General features: G+C 48.8%; 1 protein-coding gene across 3 annotated transcripts in view; it reads right to left on the bottom strand.

The window, feature by feature from the left end:
• The window catches only part of PTK7 (protein tyrosine kinase 7 (inactive)), a 64814-nt gene extending 40575 nt beyond the window's left edge, over nucleotides 1-24239 (bottom strand). Inside the window, exon 1 of one of the 3 annotated variants that reach the window (XM_032340033.1) lies at nucleotides 23930-24239. In XM_032340033.1, coding sequence (XP_032195924.1) covers nucleotides 23930-24008 — 79 coding nt within the window. In that variant the 5' untranslated portion in view covers nucleotides 24009-24239. Of the gene's footprint in view, nucleotides 1-9725; nucleotides 11737-23929 lie in introns of those variants that run through there. The other 2 variants (XM_032340031.1, XM_032340032.1) reach the window with 2 other exon arrangements.

The raw sequence follows: 24239 nt of genomic DNA, 5'->3' as shown, positions 1-24239 counted from the left end.
GAAGCACAAAGACAAAGCATGGTCAGAGCACGTCAGGGAATTCGGGGTGCTCAGAGTTTAAGAGGTGATGAGGGGGACCACAGCAAGAGGCCACCAGGCAGGAGTGTGGGAGAAGGAGGCAAAGGAGGCAGGATAGAAATTTACTGTGCTCAGGCTGTACCAACAAAAAACAAAACAAAAATCACTACACCAGTGGGTCCCTGCCTGTGACGAGGTGACTGTTAGTGCAGAAGGCGGACTGAAGTGGCTCCATCACACGGAGAGCAGCAGGGGTACCCACAGAAGGCATGATTATGGGATAATGCCTTATCTGTCCTACTCGTTTCCTAGGGCTGCTGCGACACTCCCACAACTGGGTGGCTTAAAACAACGGTTTATTCTCTCACTGTTTAGGAGGCTGAGGTGTGAACTCAAGGTGCTGGCAAGATTAGTTCCTCCTGGGGTGGCAGGGGCTCAGTCAGTTGGGCATCTGCCTTAGGCTCAAGTCATGGTCCCAGGGTCCTGGCATCAAGCCCCAAATCAGGCTCCCTGCTTAGCGGGGAATCTGCTTCTCCCTCTCCCTGCTGCTCCCCCAGCTTGTGCGTGCACACACGCTGTCAAATAAATAAATGAAATCTAAAAAAAAAAAAAAGAAAAAGAAAAAGAAAAAAAGATTGGTTCCTTCTGGAGGCTCTAAGGAAAGTCTACCCCATGCCTCCCTCCTAGCTTCTGGTGTTGCCCATAATCCTTGGCTTGGAGATGCATCACTCCAAGCTCTGCCTCCTTCATGGGGCCATCTTTCCTCCCTGAGTGTGTCTCTCTGGGTCTCCTCTCTCCTTGTAAGGATACCTCTATTCATAGAGTATTAGAACTTACCTTAATGACATCCCCTTAACTTGATTACATCTGCAAAGTTCCTATTTCCAAGTAAGGTCACACTCACAGATACTGGAGCTTAGGACTTGGCCATTAACTTTTGGGAGAACACAGTGCAACACTGAACACCTGCTACTCTACAACTTGCTTTTCTCGCTGTACAGTTAATTACAGGTATCTTCCCATGTCTGTCCCCATGGTTCTAGCTCACTCACTTCGACTGCTGTGTGTTATTTCCCTGCGTCAATGACCCATAATCTATTTGTCTAGCATCCTAGAGAAAGACTAGGACAGATTGCGGTGCCTGGGTGGCTCAGAGGGTTAAGCCTCTGCCTTCGGCTCAGGTCATGGTCTCAGGGTCCTGGGATCCAGCCCCGCATGGGGCTCTCTGCTCAGCAGGGAGCCTGCTTACTCCTCTCTCTCTGTCTGCCTCTCTGCCTACTTGTGATCTCTGTCAAATAAATAAATAAAATCTTTAAAAAAAAAAAAAAAAAAAGACTAGGACAGATAATCATCCCCATTAGGAACACTTGGATGCCTTAATATTTTGCCATTACAAACAATGCTTCAACTAAACCTCTCTGTACAGGCACCCATGCACATTGATGAGAGTGCTTCTGTAGGAAGACTTCCTAGAAACAGAAACCCCCCTGGACCGAAGAGAATACAAGTTCAAGTTTTTGATAAATGACTAATGGCTCTAAAGTTTGTGCCAACTTGTGCATCCTTACCATACCAACACTTACTGAAATAATGCTTTGTTGCAATTTACAATTCATTCAACACATTTAGTTTCTCCTTAAAAAGATAAAGCAATCTTTCACATATGCATCAGTTAGCTGAATTTCTTATTGTCCATTTTTTAAAATTTTTATTTACATTCTTGCTAGCTAATATGTAGTGCAGTATGGGTCTCAGGAGTAGAATTTAGTGATTCATCACTTACATATAACATCATAACAACAGTGCTCATCATAACAAGTGCCCATCACCCATTAAGCCCATCCCCCACCCACCTCCCTCCATCAACCCTTATTGTCCACTTCCTATTCAATTTTGTTGTCTACTTTTTTAAATTTTTTATTTTATTTTATTTTTAAGACTTTATTTATTTATTTGAATCAAGGGAGAGAGCACAAGTAGGGGGAGTGGCAGGGAGAGGGAGAGGGAGAAGCAGGCTCCCTGCTGAGCAGAAAGCCAGATGTGGGGCTCCATCCCAGGACCCCAAGATCATGACCTGAGCCGAAGGCAGATACTTAACTGACTGAGCCACCCAGGCAGCCCTATTTTTTTTTTTTTTTTAGATTTTTTTTTTAAACTTTTAAGTAATCTCTACACCAAGTGTGGGGCTTAAATGCACAACCCTGAGATCAAGAGTTACACGCTCTACCAACTGAGCCAGCCTGGTGCCGCATGTCTTTTTTCTTTATTAGCTTGTAATTAATAAGATCAAGACTATAAGGCTTCTTCTGCATTACATGTTATACTTCTCCCTCCTGAGAACGGTCATTAAGTCACTGAATGCCTCCCACGTGTCAGGCCTTGCTCTAAGTGCTGGGGATACCATAATGAACAAAGCACTGGAGGTTCTTGTTCTCAATTGTTACACTTCTCATAAGAAAAGGTGTTTGCACATGATTTGGGCTGGGAAATAGACAGGAAGTGAATTTTCACCCCTGGGTATAGAGTTCCTTTGATCCATTTAATACCATCCTGTTTCATCCACTTGAGAGCCTTCTGGAGAGAAATCTACCCCTGCTCTCCAGGGGTCCTAGAAGGATCCGCCAAGAAGCAGGGCAGATAGTGGAAGCAAGAATAGCTAAGGGATAGCTTTGTCCCCTCCCTGGAAGAGCCACACTGCCAGGTGCCCAGCCCCAGCAGGGACAGGGCCTTTAAGCCCAGTGAGTTCTGAGAGCAAAGGGAGAAGTCTGAAGGAGGAATAACTCCTCTCCATCACAGCAAAGAGGGTGCCAATAGATCCCCATTCCTATGAACCCCAGGGAGGGATGATGTCAGATTGGGCTCTGACCCTTCCTCCCCAACCCACTTATAGGATCCACCCCCTTGCATAGGTAGCCTACACACACACATACACAACCATATTCAGGGATGAATCAGACAAGCTTATCCTCTTTAGATTTAAACCTTATTCTTCTACCTAGTCTTCATCAATAATAAAGATGATACACTGATGTCCATCTGTCCAATTCCTGTATCTGTCTTTCCTTCCTCCCCCCTGCCCTCCACTGGTTCCAAATTCAGAGAGAAGGATGATATTTACTGACTCCTGCAACATACAGTTTCCATAACTGCTTGATGCCTGAGTATTTTGATCTTTGATTTTGTGAATGTGATAAATGTTTTCTTTGTATTTTCTAAAAGGTTATTTACTGATAAGTAGCAAACCAGGGTTTTGTGTAGTTTTGTATTTGGCCAAAGGAGTCAACTATCTCACTTACTCTAGTGGTTTTCAGTTGCTAGTTGAGTTTCACATGTAAAAATCAGGAAGCCTGACTGCCTCAGTGGGTACAGCATGTGACTCTTGGGTCTCTGGGTTATATGTCTGAGCCCCATTTTGGGCGCAGAGCCTTCTTTTATTTATTTATTTTTTATTTATTTAATTTTTTTTTAGATTTTTTTATTATTTATTTCCTTGACAGAGAGAGATCACAAGTAGGCAGAGAGGCAGGCAGAGAGAGAGAGGAGGAAGCAGGCTCCCCGCTGAGCAGAGAGCCCGATGCGGGGCTCGATCCCAGGACCCTGAGATCACGACCCGAGCCGAAGGCAGCAGCTTAACCCACTGAGCCACCCAGGTGCCCCCAGAGCCTTCTTTAAAAAAAAAAAAAAAAAAAAAAAAAAAAAGGATGCCATCTACAAAAAACACTAACTTTATTTTTACTTTCATTTTTCTTACAATATTATTTCAACTAGAATTTCCAGGAGAATGTTAAAATAGTAGTGATATTACGTTTAGTGTAATAATACCTACCTTCTCTATTTTAATGAGAATAGCATTCTAGATTTTTTTTTTTTTTTTTTTTAGATTTACTTATTTCCTTGAGAGAGAGCGAGCAAGAGTGCAGGGGGAGAAAGAGAAAAGGAGGGAGAGAGTGGATCTCAAGCAGACTCCCCACTGAGCGAGGAAACCCACATGGGCCTCGATCCACCACTCTGAGATCATAACCTGAGCCAAATTCAAGAACTGGATGCCCAACTGACTGAGCCACCCAGGTGCTCCTATAATTTCATTTTTAAGTGTAAGGTGGGCTGTGGTTTAAATTTTTTTTTTTTTGTAAGATTTTATTTATTTGCCAGACAGAGAACACAAGCAGGCTCCCCGAAGAGCAGAGAGCCAGATGCAGGACTCGATCCCAGGACCCTGGGATCACGACACGAGCAGCTCAACCCACTGAGCCACCCAGCTGCCCTGGTTTAAAATTTTTTCTTAAAAAAAAAAAAAAAAAAAATCAAGAATGGATGTTCATTTGACACAGTGACTATGTCTTCCTATACTAATGAATTCTATTTGATTAAACTACCTGTGCATCTTTGGAATAAATCCTTTAGTTGTTTATGGTTTATTACCCTTTAACATATTATTAGATAGAACTTGACAGTATTTTGTATTAGACTTTGACACCACTCTCTCTCCAAGCAGTGTGCTTCTCTCTTCTGCACTGTCAGTCAGCATTCGGAAACAAGGCTGTAACAACGTTGTGACAGGCGTTGGGGTGGACATCCATCTGTTCTTGGGCTCAGAGACAGTCTTTTTGCATCAGAAAGCTCTATTTCCTCAGCATTTTGAAATTTCCTGTCAATGCCTTCAGATATAACAGCTCTGGGTTTTATCGAGTTGTTTTTACTTTCTTCCAATTGTTTCCAAAAGACACTGGTCACTCACTTAGTCCTTCTAATGGTTCCTGAATAAACTTTGGTAATTTATGTTTTCCTTGCATAGACTGCTTAGCATGGCACTGAACACGGTAAACTGCGATAAACTTTTTAAATCTTTCTATTGCAATAAAGCTCTGATTATTAGTAGATATTTCTGAATACCCTCCTCATTGAACAGTGAGCTCTGTCTCACTCCCTGCTACATGTCCCCAGTATCTCCCAGGTGCCCCGTATGTGCTAAAAAAAAAAAAATTGTGGTAAAGCCAAGAATGAGATTAAAGCCTCTTTTTCTCAGATGCCTGGGTGGCTCAGTCAGTTAAGTGACTGCCTTTGGCTCAGGTCGTGATCCCAGGTTCCTGGGACTGAGCCCCAAATCAGGGTCCTGCTCTGCGGGGGAACCTGCTTCTCCCTCTTCCTCTGCTTGCTGCTCCCCCTCCTTAGGCTCTGACAAATAAGTAAATAAAATTTAAACAAATAGGGGTTCGCTCCTGGGTGGCTCAGTGGGTTAAACCTCTGCCTTCAGCTCAGGTCATGATCCTGGGGTCCTGGGATCGAACCCCGCATTGGGCTCTCTGCTCAGCAGGGAGCCTGCTTTCCCCTCTCTCTCTCTGCCTGCCTCTCTGCCTACTTGTGATCTCTGTCTATCAAATGAATAAAAAAATCTTTAAAAAAAAATTTAAACAAATAAAGCCTCTTTTTCCTTTCCTGTTTTGCCCAATATTGACCTCTTCTTTTTCTTGATTGGACTTGCCAAAGTTTCATTTCTTTTATTACTCTCTTTCTCAAGTTACCAATTCTAGATGTTTTCATTTCAAATTAATTTCAAAGCTGTATTTGGAAGAAAATTAATAATCTGAAATGATTTCCTAGATAATGAAATAAATTAAGCTATTTGACTAAAGGTAGAAAAAGAACAATAAAACAAACTTTGTCGCTATCTTGGGTTTGTCCCAGGTAAAGAGCATGAAACTTTTATTTTTTTAAGATTTTATTTATTTGTTTGACAGAGAGAGGAGACAGAGCAAGAGAGGGAACACAAGCATGAGGAGTGGAGGAGAGGGAGAGGGAGAAGCAGGCTCCCCACTGAGCAAGGAGCCTGATTTGGGGCTCCATCCCAGAACTCTGGGATCACGACCCGAGCCAAAGGCAGATGCCTAATGAATGAGCGTCCCAAAACTTTTTTCTTTTTTAAAGATTTTATTTATTTATTTGACAGACAGAGAGAGAGATCACAAGTAGGCAGAGAGGCAGGCAGAGAGAGGGGGAAGCAGGCTCAGCACCGAGTAGAGAGCCCGCCCGAAGCGGGGCTCGATCCCAGGACCCTGAGATCATGACCTGAGCCAAAGGCAGAGTCTTAACCCAATGAGTCACCCAGGCGCCCCATCGAAACTTTTTAATTCAATCTTCATTTTGTCTTGATTCAGTGGGAAACTTATTCCACTGATATTTATCATCACAGCTGACATATTTCTTTCTGCTTTTATCTATTTTACATTCTAATACTGCAATGCTTCTCCCTTTGTTGTACGTATTGTGTTTTGTTTGCCTTCACTGCCTCCGAGCATCTACAAGATACACTTCTTGCTTTTTAATTTGACTAGTATACCCTTTGTTCATTACTTTCTTTAAAAAAATATATATATATATATATATTTATTTGAGGGGCACCTGGGTGGCTAAATGGGTTAAAGCCTCTGCCTTCGGCTCAGGTCATGATCTCAGGATCCTAGGATCGAGCCCCGCATCGGGCTCTCTGCTCAGAGGGGAACCTGCTTCCTCTTCTCTATCTGCCTGCCTCTCTGCCTACTTGCGATCTCTGTCTGTTAAATAAATAAATAAAATCTTTTAAAAAAAAGAAATATTTATTTGAGAGAGACAGAAAGAATGGGGGGGTGTGGTGGGGGAGGAGGAAAGAATCTCCAGCAGACTAACCCCCTGAGGGCAGAGCCCATAGTGGGGCTGAATCTCATGATCCCGGGGTTCACGACCTAAGCTGAAACCAAGAGTCTGACACGTAACCAATTAAGTCACCTAGGTGCCCCTGTTCATTGCTTTTTAAACTCTTGAATCTATTTCTCTAATTATCACATTTTTTTCACCATTTTCATCTCACTGTACATTTTCCTCTGGATTCAGAGAGCTCTACTACTACATGGTATTGATTAGGTTAATCGTAGAATCCATTAGGCCCTTTAAAGATTATGCTGGAAACTTAATTCTGCTATTGCATTTGTTTCCTTATACCTATTTGTTACCTCAGCCAGTCCCATATTTATCTCCTCCCCCTTCTTGGTCAGCTTCCTTTTGATCTCGGTCTATTGCTTCTCATCTGATTTTTTTCTTTCCATCTCAGGTTTCATAAAATACATATCTTCTTGATTTAGGGGTGGGGGGATGGGGGGAGATGCTGCCTTTAAAAAAAAAAAAATCACTTCTTTTTTCCAGCAGTATTCCAAGGAAGAAATGACAAGAACTGAACTAAGCCACGAGCAATGGGATGGAAGGGAAGGGAGAAGCTAGGAGAGCGATTAAGGAACAGCAATAAATGAAGCAGCAGAAAAAACCAAATCCAGACAGCCAGCAGAGCCTACAGACTCCAAGCATATGTCCATGAGGAGTTTTAATTGTCCCCGGAGCTCACCTGCCACAAAACAAGGGCAACACCACAACAGCCCCCACCCCTCACTCCACACACACACCTTCCTGCAAAGACCCTCACCAGAGCCTCTGAGCTGGCCATTATCATGTTCATCCTACAGATAAAGAACGGAGTTCAGAAAAGTTAAACTGCTTCCAGAGCTAGAATTCTGGTCTGTGGAATCCAGCTTCCGGAGCAACCATGGAACACTGAGGACAGGGTTACCCAGCCTGTGAGAAGACAGATGACAGGAACTCAAGCCACCCTGCTATGTCCATCATCAAGTTGGGGGCGACAACAAGAATACATCTGACAGAATGGAAAATGAAGAGGAGCAGGTCATTTAAAGCTACATGATATAGAACAGAGAACACACATGGCCTCAAAAAGGAGGGAATGAGAACCTTGGTGGGCACTGGGCTATTACACTCCCAAGTTTCCCGGAACATCCCTGACAGGTGCTGGCTATCTTGGCATAATCATTAATAATGTCCCCATCTGGACGATAAATTCTCTGGTCCCCCTAGCAATGCTCCACATGTGAACCATGCTCACCTGTTTTCACACGTTATTCTGTATGATTTTCCACAGGCCTACTGAACAGCGCTGTTTCAGAAATTTGATGAAAGGGGCACCTGGTGGCTCCCTCGGTTAAGTGGCTGCCTTCAACGCAGGTTATGATCTCAAGGTCCTGGGATCAGTGCCGCATAGGGCTGCCTGGTCAGTGGGAAGTCTGCTTCTCCCTCTGCCCCTCCCCTTGCTCCTGTGTGCGCGCTCTCTCTCGAATAAATAAAATCTTTAAAGGGGCACCTGGGTGGCTCAGATGGTTAAGAATCTCCCTTCAGCTTGGGTCATGATCTTCAGATCCTGGGATGGCCCCCACTGGGTTCCCTGCTCAGTGGGGAGTCTGCTTCTCCCTCTGCCTCTCCCTCCTACCCCCTCCCACACACACACACTCTCTCTCTCTCTCAAATGAATAATGAATAAAATCTTTAAAAATAAATAAATCTTTTTTAAAAAGAAAAGAAATTTGACGAAAGCTAAAAACTCCCACTTCAGAAAAATTACGTAAGTATAGAACGTTGGACACAAATTTGATTATGTTCATTCCTTTAAACAGAGCAGCTCCATCTCTGGGAATTTATCCTACAGACAGGCAAGCACAAGGGCAAAGGTAGGTACAAGGACATTTCTGATGGCAGTGTTTTAAATAGCAAATCCTCAGAAACACCCTAAAATCCATCAGTAGGGAATAAGTCAAATAACCTGGGGGAGGGGGGTGGGGCTCTGCCTCTTCCCCACCCCCCCCCCAAGATTTTATTTATTTATTTGACAGAGAGATCACAAGTAGGCAGAGAGGCAGTCAGAGAGAGAGGAGGAAGTAGGCTCCCCGCCAAGCAGAGAGCCCGATGTGGGGCTTGATCCCAGGACCCCAAGATCATGACCTGAGCCGAAGGCAGAGGCTTAACCTACTGAGCCACCCAAGCACCCCTGCACCAAGCTTCCTCTTAAAATAGGCAGGAGTCTTCCTGCGCCTCCTCTGTGGGCCCCCCCCCAACTCCCCTGCCCCGTGCCCCCAACTCAGCAAGGTCCCAGGGGAGGAAGAGACACGAGCTTGCTCACAGGAGGAGGCTAAATAATGAATTGTAAGTGTGTGTTTTCTTTGGCCAGGGCAGTCTGGCCAAGCACTGGGGGCTGCTGGGCAAACATTTTTCATATTTTAGTAGCTGGCCTATGCCCAAAACAGTCAGAAGTTAAGTAAGCTTTGAATGAGCTGCGTCTATCCTCTCCCCCGCCCCCAAGAATTCTTAATGAGGTTCTAAGGCAGCGGCCTCCAGCAAACCCGTCCTGTTGCCTTAAATATCACTGGCCCTTCACTACTTTTAATGAATGCAAATGATTCAGCAACAAAACACTTAGCCTGGAGTGAAATCCGTCTTTGTGTGGCTGGTTTCACCGGCTTACAGCCCAGCTCAGGCAGGGCCCTACCGGGCAGCGGCCCAGCAGAACCTGAGGTGCCCAGGCTAGCCCAGGCAGACCCCCGCACACCAAGGGCAGCAGGCGCGGAAGGCAGGAAGTGCTCAGCAGGAGAGAAGACCCCTCCCTCACCGCCCCCCTCCACTCACCACCCCAGCCACCATATGCAGACCCTCACAACTCCACCTCTTTACAACTCTGGCTGCAGGGCAGAGGAAAGTGTGAGTGGAAAAACAAAAGGTATCTCTTTGATCTAATCAAAGGGGTTGGTCCCGGGCACCTCAAAGGCCTGTCGGGTCACCATACATCCTGCATTCAAGGCCATTACACTCTGACACGCCCACCCCCACCGCCTCCTCACCTGATGCCAGGTACCTGAGGAACAGAGCAACCAAGATCCTGAAAAGCTCACTTGGACCCATGCCCTCCTTCACCAACTTCATGGCAGCAACAAAAACAGGGAGTGTAAATAACCCAATTTACACCCTGTTTTCAGAGTTCTCTTTTTGGCCGCAGGAACTGAAAGCAATTTGTCAGGAGTCTAAGAGCAACCTTCCGCTAATTCACTTCCAACATGGGCTCAGGGGGATTTGCCGTTCCCATCGGCCTGATCATATACCCCATCAACACCTCTCCCTGGGGCTGGGGCAGCAGCCTGGACCAGAACAAGCAGCTGTTAACGCCACAGCCATCACCCCGGAGGCCAGCAGCTGGCAAGAGACCCCCAGAAGTCCATCCAAGTCCTCTCTAGGTTGTTCTGGTCGTGGATGTAAATAAGGAATAGGGGATGTTAGACCCAAACTGACCAAAATCAGGAGCACTGAGGGCCCACAGGTATCTCTCTGGGTGCCCGAGATATAAAAAGGGCTTCAAAGTCTTTGCTGACCTGGTTTGAAAAGCACCACTCCCTCTTTTCAATCCTCACAGGACAGAGAAGCCGACGAGACTGGCTTCCCCAGAAGAACACTTCACACTGGGCTTTAGCGGGCCTCCCAAATAATTTCTATATTCTCAAAAAATGCCCTTTTTGAGGATTTAAATACCACTACATCAAAGGCTTTTAGGAGAAGAGCACTGGAATTTCTTTAACCTCAAAACCATTCTTCCTGATTGTTCAAGACACATCTGCCACAATACCTTATTCTTCTTCAAGACACTGCCAAGGAAGCCAACGGAAGCAAAAAAAGGGCATTCACTTCATACAGGAGCTGCGTCTCCTAGACCCTGGGCCTTCTAAGTTCTTGCCTTCCAAAAGGGATCCATTAATCAGACCCTTTCCTAGCTGGGCACACCTATCGAGGGTTAAAATTCTAGACAACAACACAGAAAGAATGTATTCTGAAACCCCTATGAGGTAGAAGTAAACATCTGGAAGGCTTACACAGCAATCCATTTTTTAAAAAAGGAAATCAAAAAGTTTTGCTCTTCACTTTCACTAATGCATATGAAAGAGATCTCTTCCTCTGTCTACCATCTAAACCCCAACTCTGCAGTTAATCCATCCTACCATCAGATAAACCAGAACTCAAGCAAATGATGAACTCCCCAGCCTTTGGGCCACTCTAGTCCTGGGGGTGGGGGAGGAAGGTGCTCTCAAGCAAACGCCTAGATAGCACCAAGCAGAAAGAATGGCATCCGTTGTCTCCACAAAACTTGGCTCCAACCCACACCACTGCACAGCCTGGGAGGAAAAGGAAATGCTACCAGCTCCTGTCTGTCTCCTGCCTGCCCCCACTCACGGTTCCATCCTCCGAATGCCTGGCATTTTCTGGGTCCCCCTTCTTTGGTGCTTCTCTGCATCTTGCCTTGTTAATTACTCTCTTCTGGTTCTGTCTTGATGTGCCTCCCAGACAATCCATTCCTGGAATGAGTCTCTAGCCTCCCCCAGGAATAGCGCAGCTTTTCAAAGTGGAGACTCTACCATTAGAAAAGGATTTTCTTTCCATAATTGTCTGTCTGCCCTCCTAGGGACATCCGCCTCCTTTTCTAGACATCTCTTGCCTTCTGAAGACTTACAGTGCCTCCCCCCACCCTCTCACATACTCAACCTAGCATGATGCCTGGTGCCTTAAGCATCATTTGTTATTCATGTGCCACACTAAAAAGGAAACAGTTTCTACTGAAAGTTACTGGTGGATGGCAAACAAAAGCAGACCTGTAAATAAATCACCCTCGTATGATAACTATCTTTTATGATTCACTCTAGGACAGTCTAAGTCCTTCTCATACACTGAATTTCAAAGGTGTCACCAATTTTAAGATGCACTGTTATCTGTGTTCCGCTAAAAGGAGATGGTCCCGGTTAAACTAAGACACAATACAACATAATTGATTATGTTACCACCAGGCTTAAAAGGTGTGAAACTGGAAAAAAGAAAAAAAAAAAAAAAAAAGAGCACCTTAGAGATGATGAAAGACAGACAGTACTGTCTCACGGAATCCTTACAAGCACCCTAATGGGGTTGGTATTATGACCCTCACCTTACAAAAGGGAAACTGAGGCTCAGTGAGGTGAACTGTCCAGGGTCTCTCGGTGAACAAGTTGTGAAGCCAGAACTCCATTCCTAAACAGAGTTCTTTCTTTCTTTTTTTTTTTTTTTTTTTATTTGACAGAGACACAGCAAGAGCAGAAGGAGGCAGGGGGAGTGGGAGAGGGAGAAGCAGGCTGCTCGCTGAGCGGGGCTCATTCCCAGAACCCAGGGATCATGACCTGAGCCAAAGGCTGATGCTCAAGGACTGAGCCACCCAGGCACCCCATCCTAAACAGATTTCTGAATTTCCCTGGCCCAGGCAGGTTGCACCCCCTAGGCCTAGGGCAGATCAACCCCAGCTAAGCTGCCCCATCAAAGGCAAATAACCCTTGCTTGGCTGATTGCTAAAATCAGGGTCTTTCTGCAATTTCTCCTTACAGATCTACTTCCAGAAACAACAACAAAAGGAAAACAGGTTTTCCTAGCTCCTTCCTCACAAAACTGGCTGGAAGTGAAGGGGGACCTCGCAGCCAACTTGTTATATATAAAGCACATTTAATGAGCCTTTCAAGCTGCGGGGGTGGGAAAGGCAGGGTTCACTGGAAATCTGATACTTTGGCAGCCAAACGAGAGGGACAAGGCCCTTAGCATCAGCCCCAGGGGAATAAACACCATCTCAAACCTCTTTGTCTGCCAGAAGGAGATACTTCCTGGGGGGGGCAGGAGGCGGCAAAGCTTTTTATGACAAAGCCCACCTAACAACAACCCTCTACCAGAGACCTGGCTGGGGTCTTTGTACAACCCACCTAACCATAAACCCTCTGTCCTTTCCCAAACCTGCTGGGGTCCCTCTACCCGCAAATACCTGTGACGGCCATAAACGCCCTTAAACAGCCCCCGTTTACTGCCCAGCCTGCCTGCTGCTAAATGAGGGCATTTGTTTCAAATTTGCAAATACCGAAAGCAGTGGAAACCTAAGTCCACTCCTAAAATGAAATGTTCTGCATTCCTCCGGGCCTGAAGCACCGCGCTTCAAAAGCTGCAAGGGGCCCTGGCTGTTTACTCACTGGTGGGGATGTTGGGAGAAGTATTTCCCTGCTCCCCGAGAAGGTTCCTTTGATCTGGGCTGGGTGGGAAGGGGACTGAGAGGTGCCACCCAGGCTCAGGCCCGGCTGGCCCACGCTTGCTGGACTCCTTTTTGGATCTGCCCGCAGCAGCCTTGGGGGGCCTGGGAAAGTGAGTCTCACCGTCTCACTGGGAGGCTCAAGGAGAGACAGAACAGGCCAGCTCAGCAGGACCTCTCAGACCAGGTTCAAGAGGCCCTGGAAACAAAAGAAAAGTTAAGAGTTGAAAAAGACACACAAGGCCAGAGAAGCACCCCAGCCCCTTACCCAGAAACGAAGTGGCCCACTCGCCACCCCCTTTCCCTGCACCCCACCAACAAACTCAGGACACTACTTCCAAGCAGGGTGAGATGTTTATTAAATAAAAGCCCTTTGTTTCAAGGAGTCTTCAGAAGAGGGGGGAGTGGTGGGAGGTGGTGGTAAAGAGAAGACAGAGATCCTCCTCCAGGCCCCCTGGGGCTGTTCCCGGGCTCAGCCACCCCTCCTCCCAGGGAAGCTCCTCCTGCAGGAGGCCCGGACCCCTGCGGTGGAGGAGGAGCCCGGATCACAGGCCAGATCACAGGCCGACCACAAGCACAAAGCTGCTAGCAAGCTGGGCATTTTTTAAATTGGTCAGTTTAACAACTGGGTAATCTGCTAAATTAACCAAATAGATAGAATGGTTTGGTCTTTGTAGCTGGAGCTATAAGACCAACAACAAATCTTCTCCGCCCGCCCACCCACCCCCCTTTCCCAGGGCTGCAAGACAACCATTTTCTTTGTTTGTGATTTGTTTTGTTTTTTCGGGTAGCTGGAAATGAACTTGGGATCTCAAACTCGATCCTTGCACATCTCCTCTGTAAGGACCTGCTGACCTGAAGAATCCTTTTCTCTCTCTCTCTCTCTCTTTTTTTTTTTTCCCTTTTAAACAGATGAGCTATAAGAGAATCAGAACACCAAAGTATCACTTTGTACCCTTCAGCAATGGAACTCAGGTTCCCAAGCTGGAACCTGAGAGCTTTGGAAGCAGAAGAACAAAATTCGGCAGGACAAGCCAAGAGGGGTTAGCAGCTTCCGCCAAAGGGAGATCTAGCCGGCACCCAAACACGGACGTGTCCCAGAACATCAGAGGTCACCGTCCGACCAATTCTGAAACCTCTTGGGAATTAAAAGACTTGCCTCCAAAATCAGAAACAGAAGGGAAACCTAGGTCTACCATGTCCCTACCAAGTGTGGGCACACCCATCACCACAACAGCGGTTAGTGGCAGCACCTCTGTTAACCACGGCAGCGACAACTCTCTTTACCACCTACGTGGTCTCCAGCACAGCATCGCTGGGTGTACACACACCTCCCTGCAGGCACACAGGTCTGTATGAGGCAGCACCCCTGCAAGCCAGAGCCTGCAACTGCCCTCGACCTTCCAGAAGCACCAGGAGGGAGAAACCGAAGCCTCGGCTCAAGTCGTGTTCTGGACTTCTAGATTACATAGTTTGACCGTGACTTAAAAACTCTAGGATGGACACAGACCTCTGAACGGGCCACCAAAAACCTTAACCGTGCTGTTTTGTAACGACAAATTCTTAAAAAAGAGGGAGAAAATCTGGCAATCTTGAACACAATGGGGCAAAAGGTCTCTCCATGCGAAGTTACTGAACTGCTCGCTCCTTAGGTAGAAAGAGCGAAGGCTCCTCCACCCTCTAACAGGACTGCCCCTAAACCCACACAGTGGTCGCGTCTGCCAAGCCCACTCCCCGGCATACACCACACTCCGGGCCCCGTGTGTGTGGCACTTCACAGCCCCTAGACAGACAAGAACACAGAATCAGCTCTCCCACCTACCAGCCCTGCAGTCCTGACAGGATCTTACTCCATACCTCAGGTGCTCTACTTGCCAAATGCCTCCCCTCCCTTCACCTTCCCCCCACCCGGAAACCACCCATCTTCCTCCTGCCTGCCTCTGAGCCACACTACAGGATCAAATGTCAGTGTGCGTGAAAGCGTTCTGTCGACTGCCACTGGGGGTACACTTGTTGGGGTTACAGAGGAGGCCCTCCCAAAGCACCCCCAGCCCCTTCTCCCCGCTTGAAGCCTCTCTTCAGTTGTTCTTGCTTTTGTGCAAAGGAAGAGGTGATCCTTGCCAAAGCACTAATTCCTTGAGTACTTGAGGAATAACCAGGTAAGTTTCTGTCTTCTTCTTCTTTTTTTTTTTTTTAAGATTTTATTTATTCATTTGTCAGAGGGAGAGTGAGCAGCACCACAAGCAGGGGGAGCGGCAGAGGGAGAAGCAAACTCCCCACGGAGCCGGGAGCCCTACTCAGGGCTCTATCTCAGGACCCTGGGATAGGACCTGAGCCAAAGGCAGATGCTTAGTGACTGAGCCACCCAGGCGCACCATCTGCCTTCTTTGACTCAGATAAAATCTTCTTTTTGGAGGACACTTGGGTGGCTCAGTCGGTTAAGCGTCTGCCTTTGGCTCGGGTCATGGTCCCAGGGTCCTGGGATCAAGTCCCGAGTAGGGCTCCCTGCTCAGTGAGGAGTTTGTTTCTCCCTCTACCCCTCTCCCCAGCTTCTGCACTCAAGCTCCCTCATGCTCACTCTACTCTCTCAAATGAATAAATAAAATCTAAAAAACACACACACACAAACTTCTTCCCCCTCATAAGAATTCTCTCCCAAACCTTTCTAGAATTTACTCGAACTTCTCCATTCCCCCTTGCACCTAAGGAATAAAACCCTAATACCCACATCACCAGTTGATCGAGTCTAAACACATCTATGCCCACGCACTAGACACTCCAGAACAAAATACGGCCCTTAAAGTCCTCTCCCCAAAACTACAGGTGAGGAAAAGGGCCTATAAGATGTGACAGAAATAAAGCTGAAGGTTGTGAATGGCAATACTGGGTCAGTCCCCAAAGGTCACCACATTCAAGGTCTTCCAAGGTCTTAAGTCCTCAGGTTGAGGCCCAAGTGGCAGGTGGAACTTGTCCAATGTCATATGAGCAGTCTGGGGCAAATGTGGGAGCAGGGCCCGTGCCTCCTTCCCAGTGCCTCCCAACGAGGGACACACCCCCCCAAGGTACCCAGAACTAGAGCCCACCAAAACCCATCTTTGCTACTGAAGAGACTCTACCATCACTGCAGCATTTTTCTAAAACAGGAAAGCCTACACACTTTACCTGGGACCATTGGAGGACCCAGGTGTCCAGGGAGAAAGGCAAGCCTGGTACTTCTTAATGAGATGTGGAAGAAACTCTGAGCAGCCTCGCTTCCCTGAAGTCTCAGCCAGGCTTCCTTATTAATTATTACATAAGGCTTTAGAAGCCTGCATGTGCAAGGCAGTAAAATCCTCCGGTGGGGGGAGGAGCCCAGAAACAGACCAAGATCCCAGCAGCTACAGACATATATACCAAGCAGGTACAGCACTGGGGCCTCAGCCTCTCAGGTTTCTCCTACAGTATGAGATGAACAGCAATGCTCCAGGCCACCACCACAGGAGGCAGGTGAATAGTAGAGAAAATGACTCATCTAAAACATAATATTAGACTAGAGTTCACCAAAATCATCTTGGCCCATCAGCTGAGAAGCAAAGAGCCACTCATTCCAATGGGATGGCCACATATGATTGTATAGGTTGTGCACTACTCAAGATACCCAGCCAAGGTGTTAATACTGAAATATTGCCCTGTGTCCTGATGCAGGGTTGCATTCACTTGGAGGAAGGGCACCCATTTCTAATTTGCACAAAGGTACTCTATGAGCTAGCTGTTGGGACACCTCAGCCATCCCCCAAACAGACCCATCATTCTCCTCACTGCCTCACCAACGGCACCCCAGAAGGGGCAAAAAGGAGCCAGTGTATCTCCCAGAGCAGAGGCAGTGCATGCTACTGCCCACTCAGGCCTTCTTAACCACCCAGGGAAAGAGCCATCCATCCCTCACCATGCCACACCTCGGGAAACTCCCTACAGTATTGACAGAAGGTCACACAAACTACCCAGAGTGACCGGGGAAACCCCACGGCCATCCCATGATCACAGAATCTCCTCCTCCCCTGGATATTCTAAGTCAGCCAAGGCTGCACAAAACACAGCTTACCACCCACTCCCTAGAAGAACATCGGCACGCCCAGGGAGACGGTGGCCCTGAACAAGCAGTGATCACTCTGGGAGAATCTGCTAGGACAGAGGGAGAAGAGTTCTCACCAGGAAATGCAAAGAGCTTGTGCCCACCTTTCCAAGATGTTGTTGGAATACTGAGACCCATTTAGAACATCTGTGCTCTCAAATGAGGAAACCATTTCTAAAGCTGCCAGTCCAAAATAACTCTGGCAAGCTCTTACAAACCATTCTAGAGATTGAGGACTGGAAAGAAAGGCTGATGCCCTAAAAGGAGACAAAGGGTCCGGGTAGCCTCTGGCCAAAGAGGCTACACCCCTGGGTCAACCATCTCCAGGGGGAACACGACCTTGAACTTTCCGGGGGGGGGGGGGGGGGGGGTGGACAAGGGAGTGATCAGCGGCACTTGTACCTTGCAGATGAGGAAACTGAGGTTCAAAAGGTTAACTAACCAGCTCAGGGTCATAAGGCTAAGCAGCAATTAAGCCAGGTCCAGAATACAGAAAAGCAGGTGTCACGGGACCACAAATGTCTTCTCCTCCTCTATCATGCACTGGTGGGTGTGATGTTAGACAAGAGCCAGCCACGTTTTCAGACTCCTGGTCCAACGCCTTTATGTCATTCTGATCCATCACCACAGCCTACCTCTATGAGCAATTCAATTCTCTCTTCCCTCTGAAGCCCTTCCCCTCCCTGTTTGCTCCTGTGTCATGGACTTACTGTCCTACACATTCTAGAATGGTCTATTTAGCATTTTACCAAGTGGCGTCTTTTACTACATGTGATTCCCATCTCTCTGTCGTGTCTCCTTCCTGCCTCCTGCCCCAACTGAGACACTTCCCCCACAGACGACACTCGCGGACGCTTTGGACTGATCCCATCCTAAACCCCTCCAGACCAACACCAACCTTTCTCAACACCACACCTCCACTTTAACGGACACAGCTCTTATGGAAACCCAGTGGTTCTCAAACCTGAACATCAGTAAGAATCTCCCGGGAAGCAATTTTGTTTTGTTCTACTTTTCTGGGAAACCATTTTAAAACTCAGTTTCCTTTTGAGCTTGAACTGCGACAGGACTGACTATTCAAAATCTGAGATAGAGGGGTGCCTGGGTGGCTCAGTGGGTTAAAGCCACTGCCTTCAGCTCAGGTCATGATCCCAGGGTCCTGGGATGGAGTCCCGCATCAGGCTCTCTGCTCAGCAGGGAGCCTACTGCCTGGTTTCTCTCTCTCTGCCTCCTGCTCTGCCTGCTTGTGATGTCTGTCTGTCAAATAAATAAATAAAGTCTTAAAAAAAAAAAATCTGAGATAGAATCTAACAAACGAGAAAGTGAAATACCTTTTCTGCCTCCTTCCCTGAGGATGCTGATGGGCAGGTCTGCAAGCCAGGCCCAGACAACTCCAATTTTAAATAGGTCCTCCAGTTACCAGCCTTTCCACAGTATTACCTGATGGTCTTTGGACTACAGATCTACATCTTCCTAACACGTGACTCACAATCCCTACCCCGCAACTCAGGACCTCATTCTTAGAAATTAAAGACCCATCCAAACCAGCAAATGCATATCCTTGCTCACCAGGGTCTCAGCTGGCAGGAGCTTGGGACTGGCAGGACACCCAGTCGACTGTGTTTCACTCACCTGTGTATCCTTTCCCCAGAGTCTGGTGACCCCAACCTCAGCTGCAAGAGGGGAAAGGCGCCTGCATGGGTCTGGCCTTCCAACAAAGCTTCCTCCCTGCCCCACTGCTACTTGGGCGGCTTTACTGGGAGGGAAACGGCCTAAACACAGAGAAGAGGATGGAAAAAGTGACATACTACAGAGGGTTTCCTCAAACCACGGATTAGCTGTAGCCACTCCCATGCCAGCTCCCCACGAAGCGCCGGGGGCTCGGCAGGGCCCGGTGATCACTCTGTGGTGAACTCGGAGAACCCCAAGACGGCACTCTCAGCTGGCCACAATGACAAAACTTCCACAGCAGCAGCAGCAGCAGCAGCGTCAAGGACTAGAGGACCAGGCGATTGGGGTCGGGGCCGGGGGTGGGGGAGGTGGGGGGAGGCAGTTGCGGGGCAGAGCAAGAATCCAGGAGGGAGGCAGGCAGGGAGCTCGAAGGCAAGGTGAGCGATAGCAAGCGTGGCCCTGAGCCTGTAACCCCACCGTGTGTCTCTGCCAAGGGCAGCACCAGGGGCACATGCTACTGAGGTTAGGGACAGTAGAGAAAGTCTCAGGGAACAGACCTAGGGCACCCAGCCATGCTCAATGACCCTTTCCTCCATCAAGAAAACACCCAAGACTGAATCCCTGGCCCCAAACTGCTCTTGGCTCAAATATTAGAGTCTGAACCAGCCAACATCCATCCCAGCTGAGTCTCACAGAAGCTCCTCCGGCTTAAACACAAACTCACACACACCCTCGCTCCGAAATATAAAGTCTTCCAAAGATTTAACACCGGTAAAGCCGCTGGAGCCCAGCAGAGACATTATGAGTCAAATGTATTCCTGAAAAGTCCTCTGCTGACCAAATTTCTGCCTCACAAATCCAATTTCTCCACTGCCCTTCATTATTAAACGAGCACAGGCGCCTCGAGGAAAACCAGAGGCTCCAAGAGGAAGTGAACAAGTCACCAAAGGCTACGTACCTTCTAGAGTCCCAGTTTTTTTGTTTTTTTAAGATTTTATTTATTTATTTGACAGAGATCACAAGTAGGCAGAGAGGTAGGCAGAGAGTGAGAGAGGAGGAAGCAGGATCCCTGCCGAGCAGAGAGCCCGAAGTGGGCCTCGATCCCAGGACCCTGAGATCATGACCTGAGCTGAATGCAGATTAACCCACTGAGCCACCCAGGTGCCCTAGAGTCCCACGTTTAATGGACAAGTTTCCTGACAAAATCTAAATCAAGTTCAACCCAAAGGGAGGTGATTTTTTTTTTGACACGGTGAGGCAATTTTTACATGCAGACATCACACACAAGAGTGTATACATGAATTAAAAGTTAGTTAAGGTAAATCTTCAAATACTGTGCAAGATCTAGGGCCCCTAATTTGAAAGCTCTACCCCTCAAGTTTCTGTATAAGGAGACCAGGATTTCGGGCACCTGGGTGACTCAGATGGTTAAATATCTGCCTTTGGCTCAGGTCATGCTCTCCGGGTCCTGGGATGGAGCCCTGAATCAGGCTTCCTGCTCAGTGGGAGAGCCTGCTTCCCCTGCCCCTCCCTACTGCTCATTCTTTTTCAAATAAATAAATAAAGTCTTTTAAAGAGAGAGAGAGGGAGAGCGCCATGTGCCCAGGACTCCTGGAACTCTGAGGTGTAGTCACCTGGGTAGCTTATTCAATGCAGACTAGGTTTCTCCTTGTGCTCCCCGGGAATGTTGATGCCACTTTTCTGTGGACCTTATTTTGAGTGGCCCCTACACAGCTCACCATTTTCAAAGTGTGGCCTTCCAAGACAGGTCAGCTTCCTATGTACATGGGGTTGCCAGGCCCAGAACTCTTGGAGAAGGCCAGAAGCCCTGCCACATCAAACTCAGAAAACCACCACAATGAACAGGCAGCCCAGAAACAGGGAAGGAAGGTCTGGTCCCTTGATACAGTCACAGTAGAGCAGGCACAAGGAGGAACAACAGGCAGCCCCAACCCAGAGGAGCTAAAAGGAACACAAAAGACCCCTGACAGCTAGGAGGCAAAGGGAATGTTTACCTTTGCCCTTGATTACTCTGCCCAGTGCCAAAAATTTCACTCACCTTTTCAATAAACCTAGAGAAGGACCCATCATAAATGATACTGTAAGGAATTACACAAGAGGGGAGCGCTTTAGTTAAAACTCAAATGGGACAAAAATAGGTTAGTGTCCTAAGAATGACAGAATCCGAAAGTCCTACAGGCATCTTTCTGGCAGGAGAACGGGACAGCTTTGGGGAGGAAGTGGGGCTGAGCGAGAGATGGGCCAGGCAACATATACCAAGGACTGGCTGGAGAGGAAAGAAAGGGCTGAGAAACCACGCCTATCTCAGGGGATGGTAAATTGACTCGTTGGGTAGCAATGGAAGGCTCCAGTAGGTGGAAAATATTTCCTGTTAGAGGTGACTGTAAGGCTGGAAACATATGTAGGAAGCCCATCCCAGGAGATGGAAGAACAAGAAAAGGGCCCTGTATAGACTTTATTACATTTAATTCTTCACACAACTCTGGGAAGTCTCTTCACAGAGGAGGCAAACTGGGAGGTCATGAAATTTGCCCAGGGCCACGGGGTCTGTCAAAGGTTGAGTTGCTCTTCTCCACAGCCTGAGCTCTTTCCACCACTCAGCCCTGCTGTGAACGCCAGGAGTATGACTAGATCCTTCAGCAAGCCAAGTACGGAGATTATCCATGCCCTCCCTCGCACCAACGACTGAGGAAACCCACCACTGATAAAAAGCAACTCCCAGGTCTGAATGACAGGCTGCAGAGCCTTGAGGAATCTGCAGGACAGCGTAGCTCTTACTGTGACAAGTCAATCTCCCCAAAGACACAAGAGCCTGGAAGGAAGAACCCAGAGAGGGGGGATGGGAAGAGGAATGGGTAGTGACCACAACCGACCATGCAAACAGCTGGGGCTAAGAATCCCAGATTTCCAAAGTCAAGCCCTCTCTTCCGCCTCCACTGTATTTATGTCGACAGGAATCTCAAAGTTTGGAAAGCTACACAGCCATTTACAGCATAATTATCCAAACTTCAAAATGGTCTAATCCACAAACCAAGCTAGCCTCGGTCCCTCACTCTGGCCTTATTAACAGCAGGTCTCACTAAACTCCAGTTAATTACACAGTTAAACAATGAGATGGAAAAATCTACTGTAATCTATTAAAAAATCGTTGCCCCCTGAAGTCATGCTGTCCAGGGATGCGTTGAGTCCCGGATTTCACCAGAAGACAGCAGACGCCACAGCCTCAGCTGAAATTGCTTATAGCACAGGGACAGGTTCCACACCAGGACAGACTTGGTGGAACTGATTTAAGGCTCTCATTCAAATGTTCCTTTGTTGAACACAAGACATCTCCCCACCCCCAGCAGAGATTGCAGACTTCCAGTCCCAAACCGACAGCCTGCCCTAACCACCCCCCCACATATACAGGACGCCCCCTCTCTCTCCACTTAAACACCCGTCATCGTCATCGGATTAACATCGATTAACATCAGAGTTGTCTTCTCACAGAAGGAATTTAGGAATTTAGTATTTGTTGACTAACAAGGACCCAGTCTACATCAGAATTTCCCCTTGACTCCAGAGCTCTAGCTCTAAACATCAGCATGAAGATAGCCGTATCAGGCGACCCACTCACCCAAAGCCCAACAGCCACCAATCCAGGAAGCCTGTGAGCTGGGGCTGCTCGTCCATATGGCTGCCCCCACCCCATCCTGGCTGCACAAAAAAACTTTCAGACTTCCTCTGGGAGCAGATGTGGGTCCTGCCACGAGCAAGAACCACCCTACACATCACGAGAAACACAGGGCAGCTCCAGAAACACCTCCTACGATTCCTGGGAACTTGTTCTTACCTCTCCTTTTAAACTAGGGCTGGGGGAGATGTTGATTCCATCACCACCAAAATCCCTCAACAGCTGCCAGCCAGGGAGATGTCAGAAAAGGCAATTCTCTACCCCCACCGGTCCTATAGACACTCTTCCAAGAAAGAGGAAAAGTGATAAGCTAGGACCAGGAGCCCTGAGCAGATTTCTCGAAAAAGGGCTGCTGCCAGGATCATCACCAAAGATTTTGTGTTGTGGGTTTTTTTTTTCTTTTTCTTGGGGAGGGGGGGTGTTGCATATTTCCAGTCCAGGCCATTTGTGGTGTGCAGGTAGCTTGCTGCTTTCCTGTAAAGCACTTCAACACCTCAGTGGTGACTCTCAGGTGTGACCAAGCCAGGAAATAAAGGCGGGGGATGGCGGGGGGCTGGGGGGGGGGGGTGTCGGGTCCTGTCTGCCCCGTAGATACAAGCCACACCCTCATCAAAACGCCAAGGCCCTCCAATAAAGCGCAGAATGAACTCTTTTTGCCTTTCTGCCCGCAGAATGAGAGATTTTCCTTCCTCCGTGAGGAGAGACAGGATGGAAATCCAGGAAGGAGCAGAACCAACCCCGTCCGCACCTTTGCAGGCCGGCCATGCCCGATTTTGGCAGCGGCCTTCACACATTAGTCACCACGACAGCCTCGGACTCCCTGCTCCCCAGATTCGACCCGGCTGGGAGTGGGCTCCGGGCTTGGGGCTCCGGGCTCAGGCCCAAGAGCTGGAGGAGACGGCGCGGGCCCTATTTTTTCCTTTCTCCTGTCCGCACTAGCAGGGTCATCAGGGTCCCAGCCTGGCTCGGGAACTTGGAGAAGGGAAGCCGGGAGCGTCTGGCCGGCGTAGGTAACAAAGCTCCGCGCTCCGCGCGGCGCAGGTCGATCCCGCATCCGGCCCCAGGCCGGCTTCCTTCACCTAGGCAGAGACTGCTAGAGGGACTCCGTCCCTCCACCAGCCACCGCATCGCGCTCCCCTAAAGTAGGAACAGAGTCGTTTCCCTCCCGAAAAGAAACTCCCCAGCGGAGCCCGGGAGCCAGCAACTCCCGGCAGTTCCCGAGCAAACTCTCCGCTCCGACAGGGAAAACTCCGTGGCGGGTAGAAACGCGTCCTCGCTAGCGCCAAGGGAGAGGGGCCCGGGCGAATCCAAGGGGGCGAGTCCGCGGGAGCTTCGCCACCCCGGGCGCCGGGACTTCGCGCCTGCCGCCAGCCTCTCCACCACTCCAGGGTGTCTCGCCCGGCCCAGCTGCCCAAAGCCACCTCCTCGTGCCCCCTTTTGCCCGCGGGGCTCCCGCGCTCCCCGAGCCCCGTCCCCGCAGCTCGCCGCGACTCACCGCCCAGCAGCGGCAACAGCAGGACGCTGAGCAGGGGCAGCCGGAGGAGATTGCTCGGGATTCCCGGCGCAGCTGCCATCGCGGCAGGCTCGGGAGGAGGACCCGGCCGGCGCTCGGCGGGCGTTCGAACTGCGCTCCGCGGCGGACCCGGGAGGCCGAGCGCACCGGTGGGCCGGCGCCGCTGCAGCAGCCGCAGCCAGAGCCCGAGCCCGAGCCCGAGGCGTCCCGAGCCGGACCCGCGCGCCGCTGGTACCTCCAAGCCCTCGCGCGCCGCCGCCACCGTCGCTGCTGCCGCCGTCGCCGCCGCTGC

The sequence above is a fragment of the Mustela erminea genome, chromosome 4 (assembly GCF_009829155.1).
Source record: "Mustela erminea isolate mMusErm1 chromosome 4, mMusErm1.Pri, whole genome shotgun sequence".
NCBI lineage: Eukaryota > Metazoa > Chordata > Mammalia > Carnivora > Mustelidae > Mustela > Mustela erminea.
Note: the sequence above shows the minus strand (reverse complement) of the source record. Positions and strands in the feature narration are given on the sequence as shown.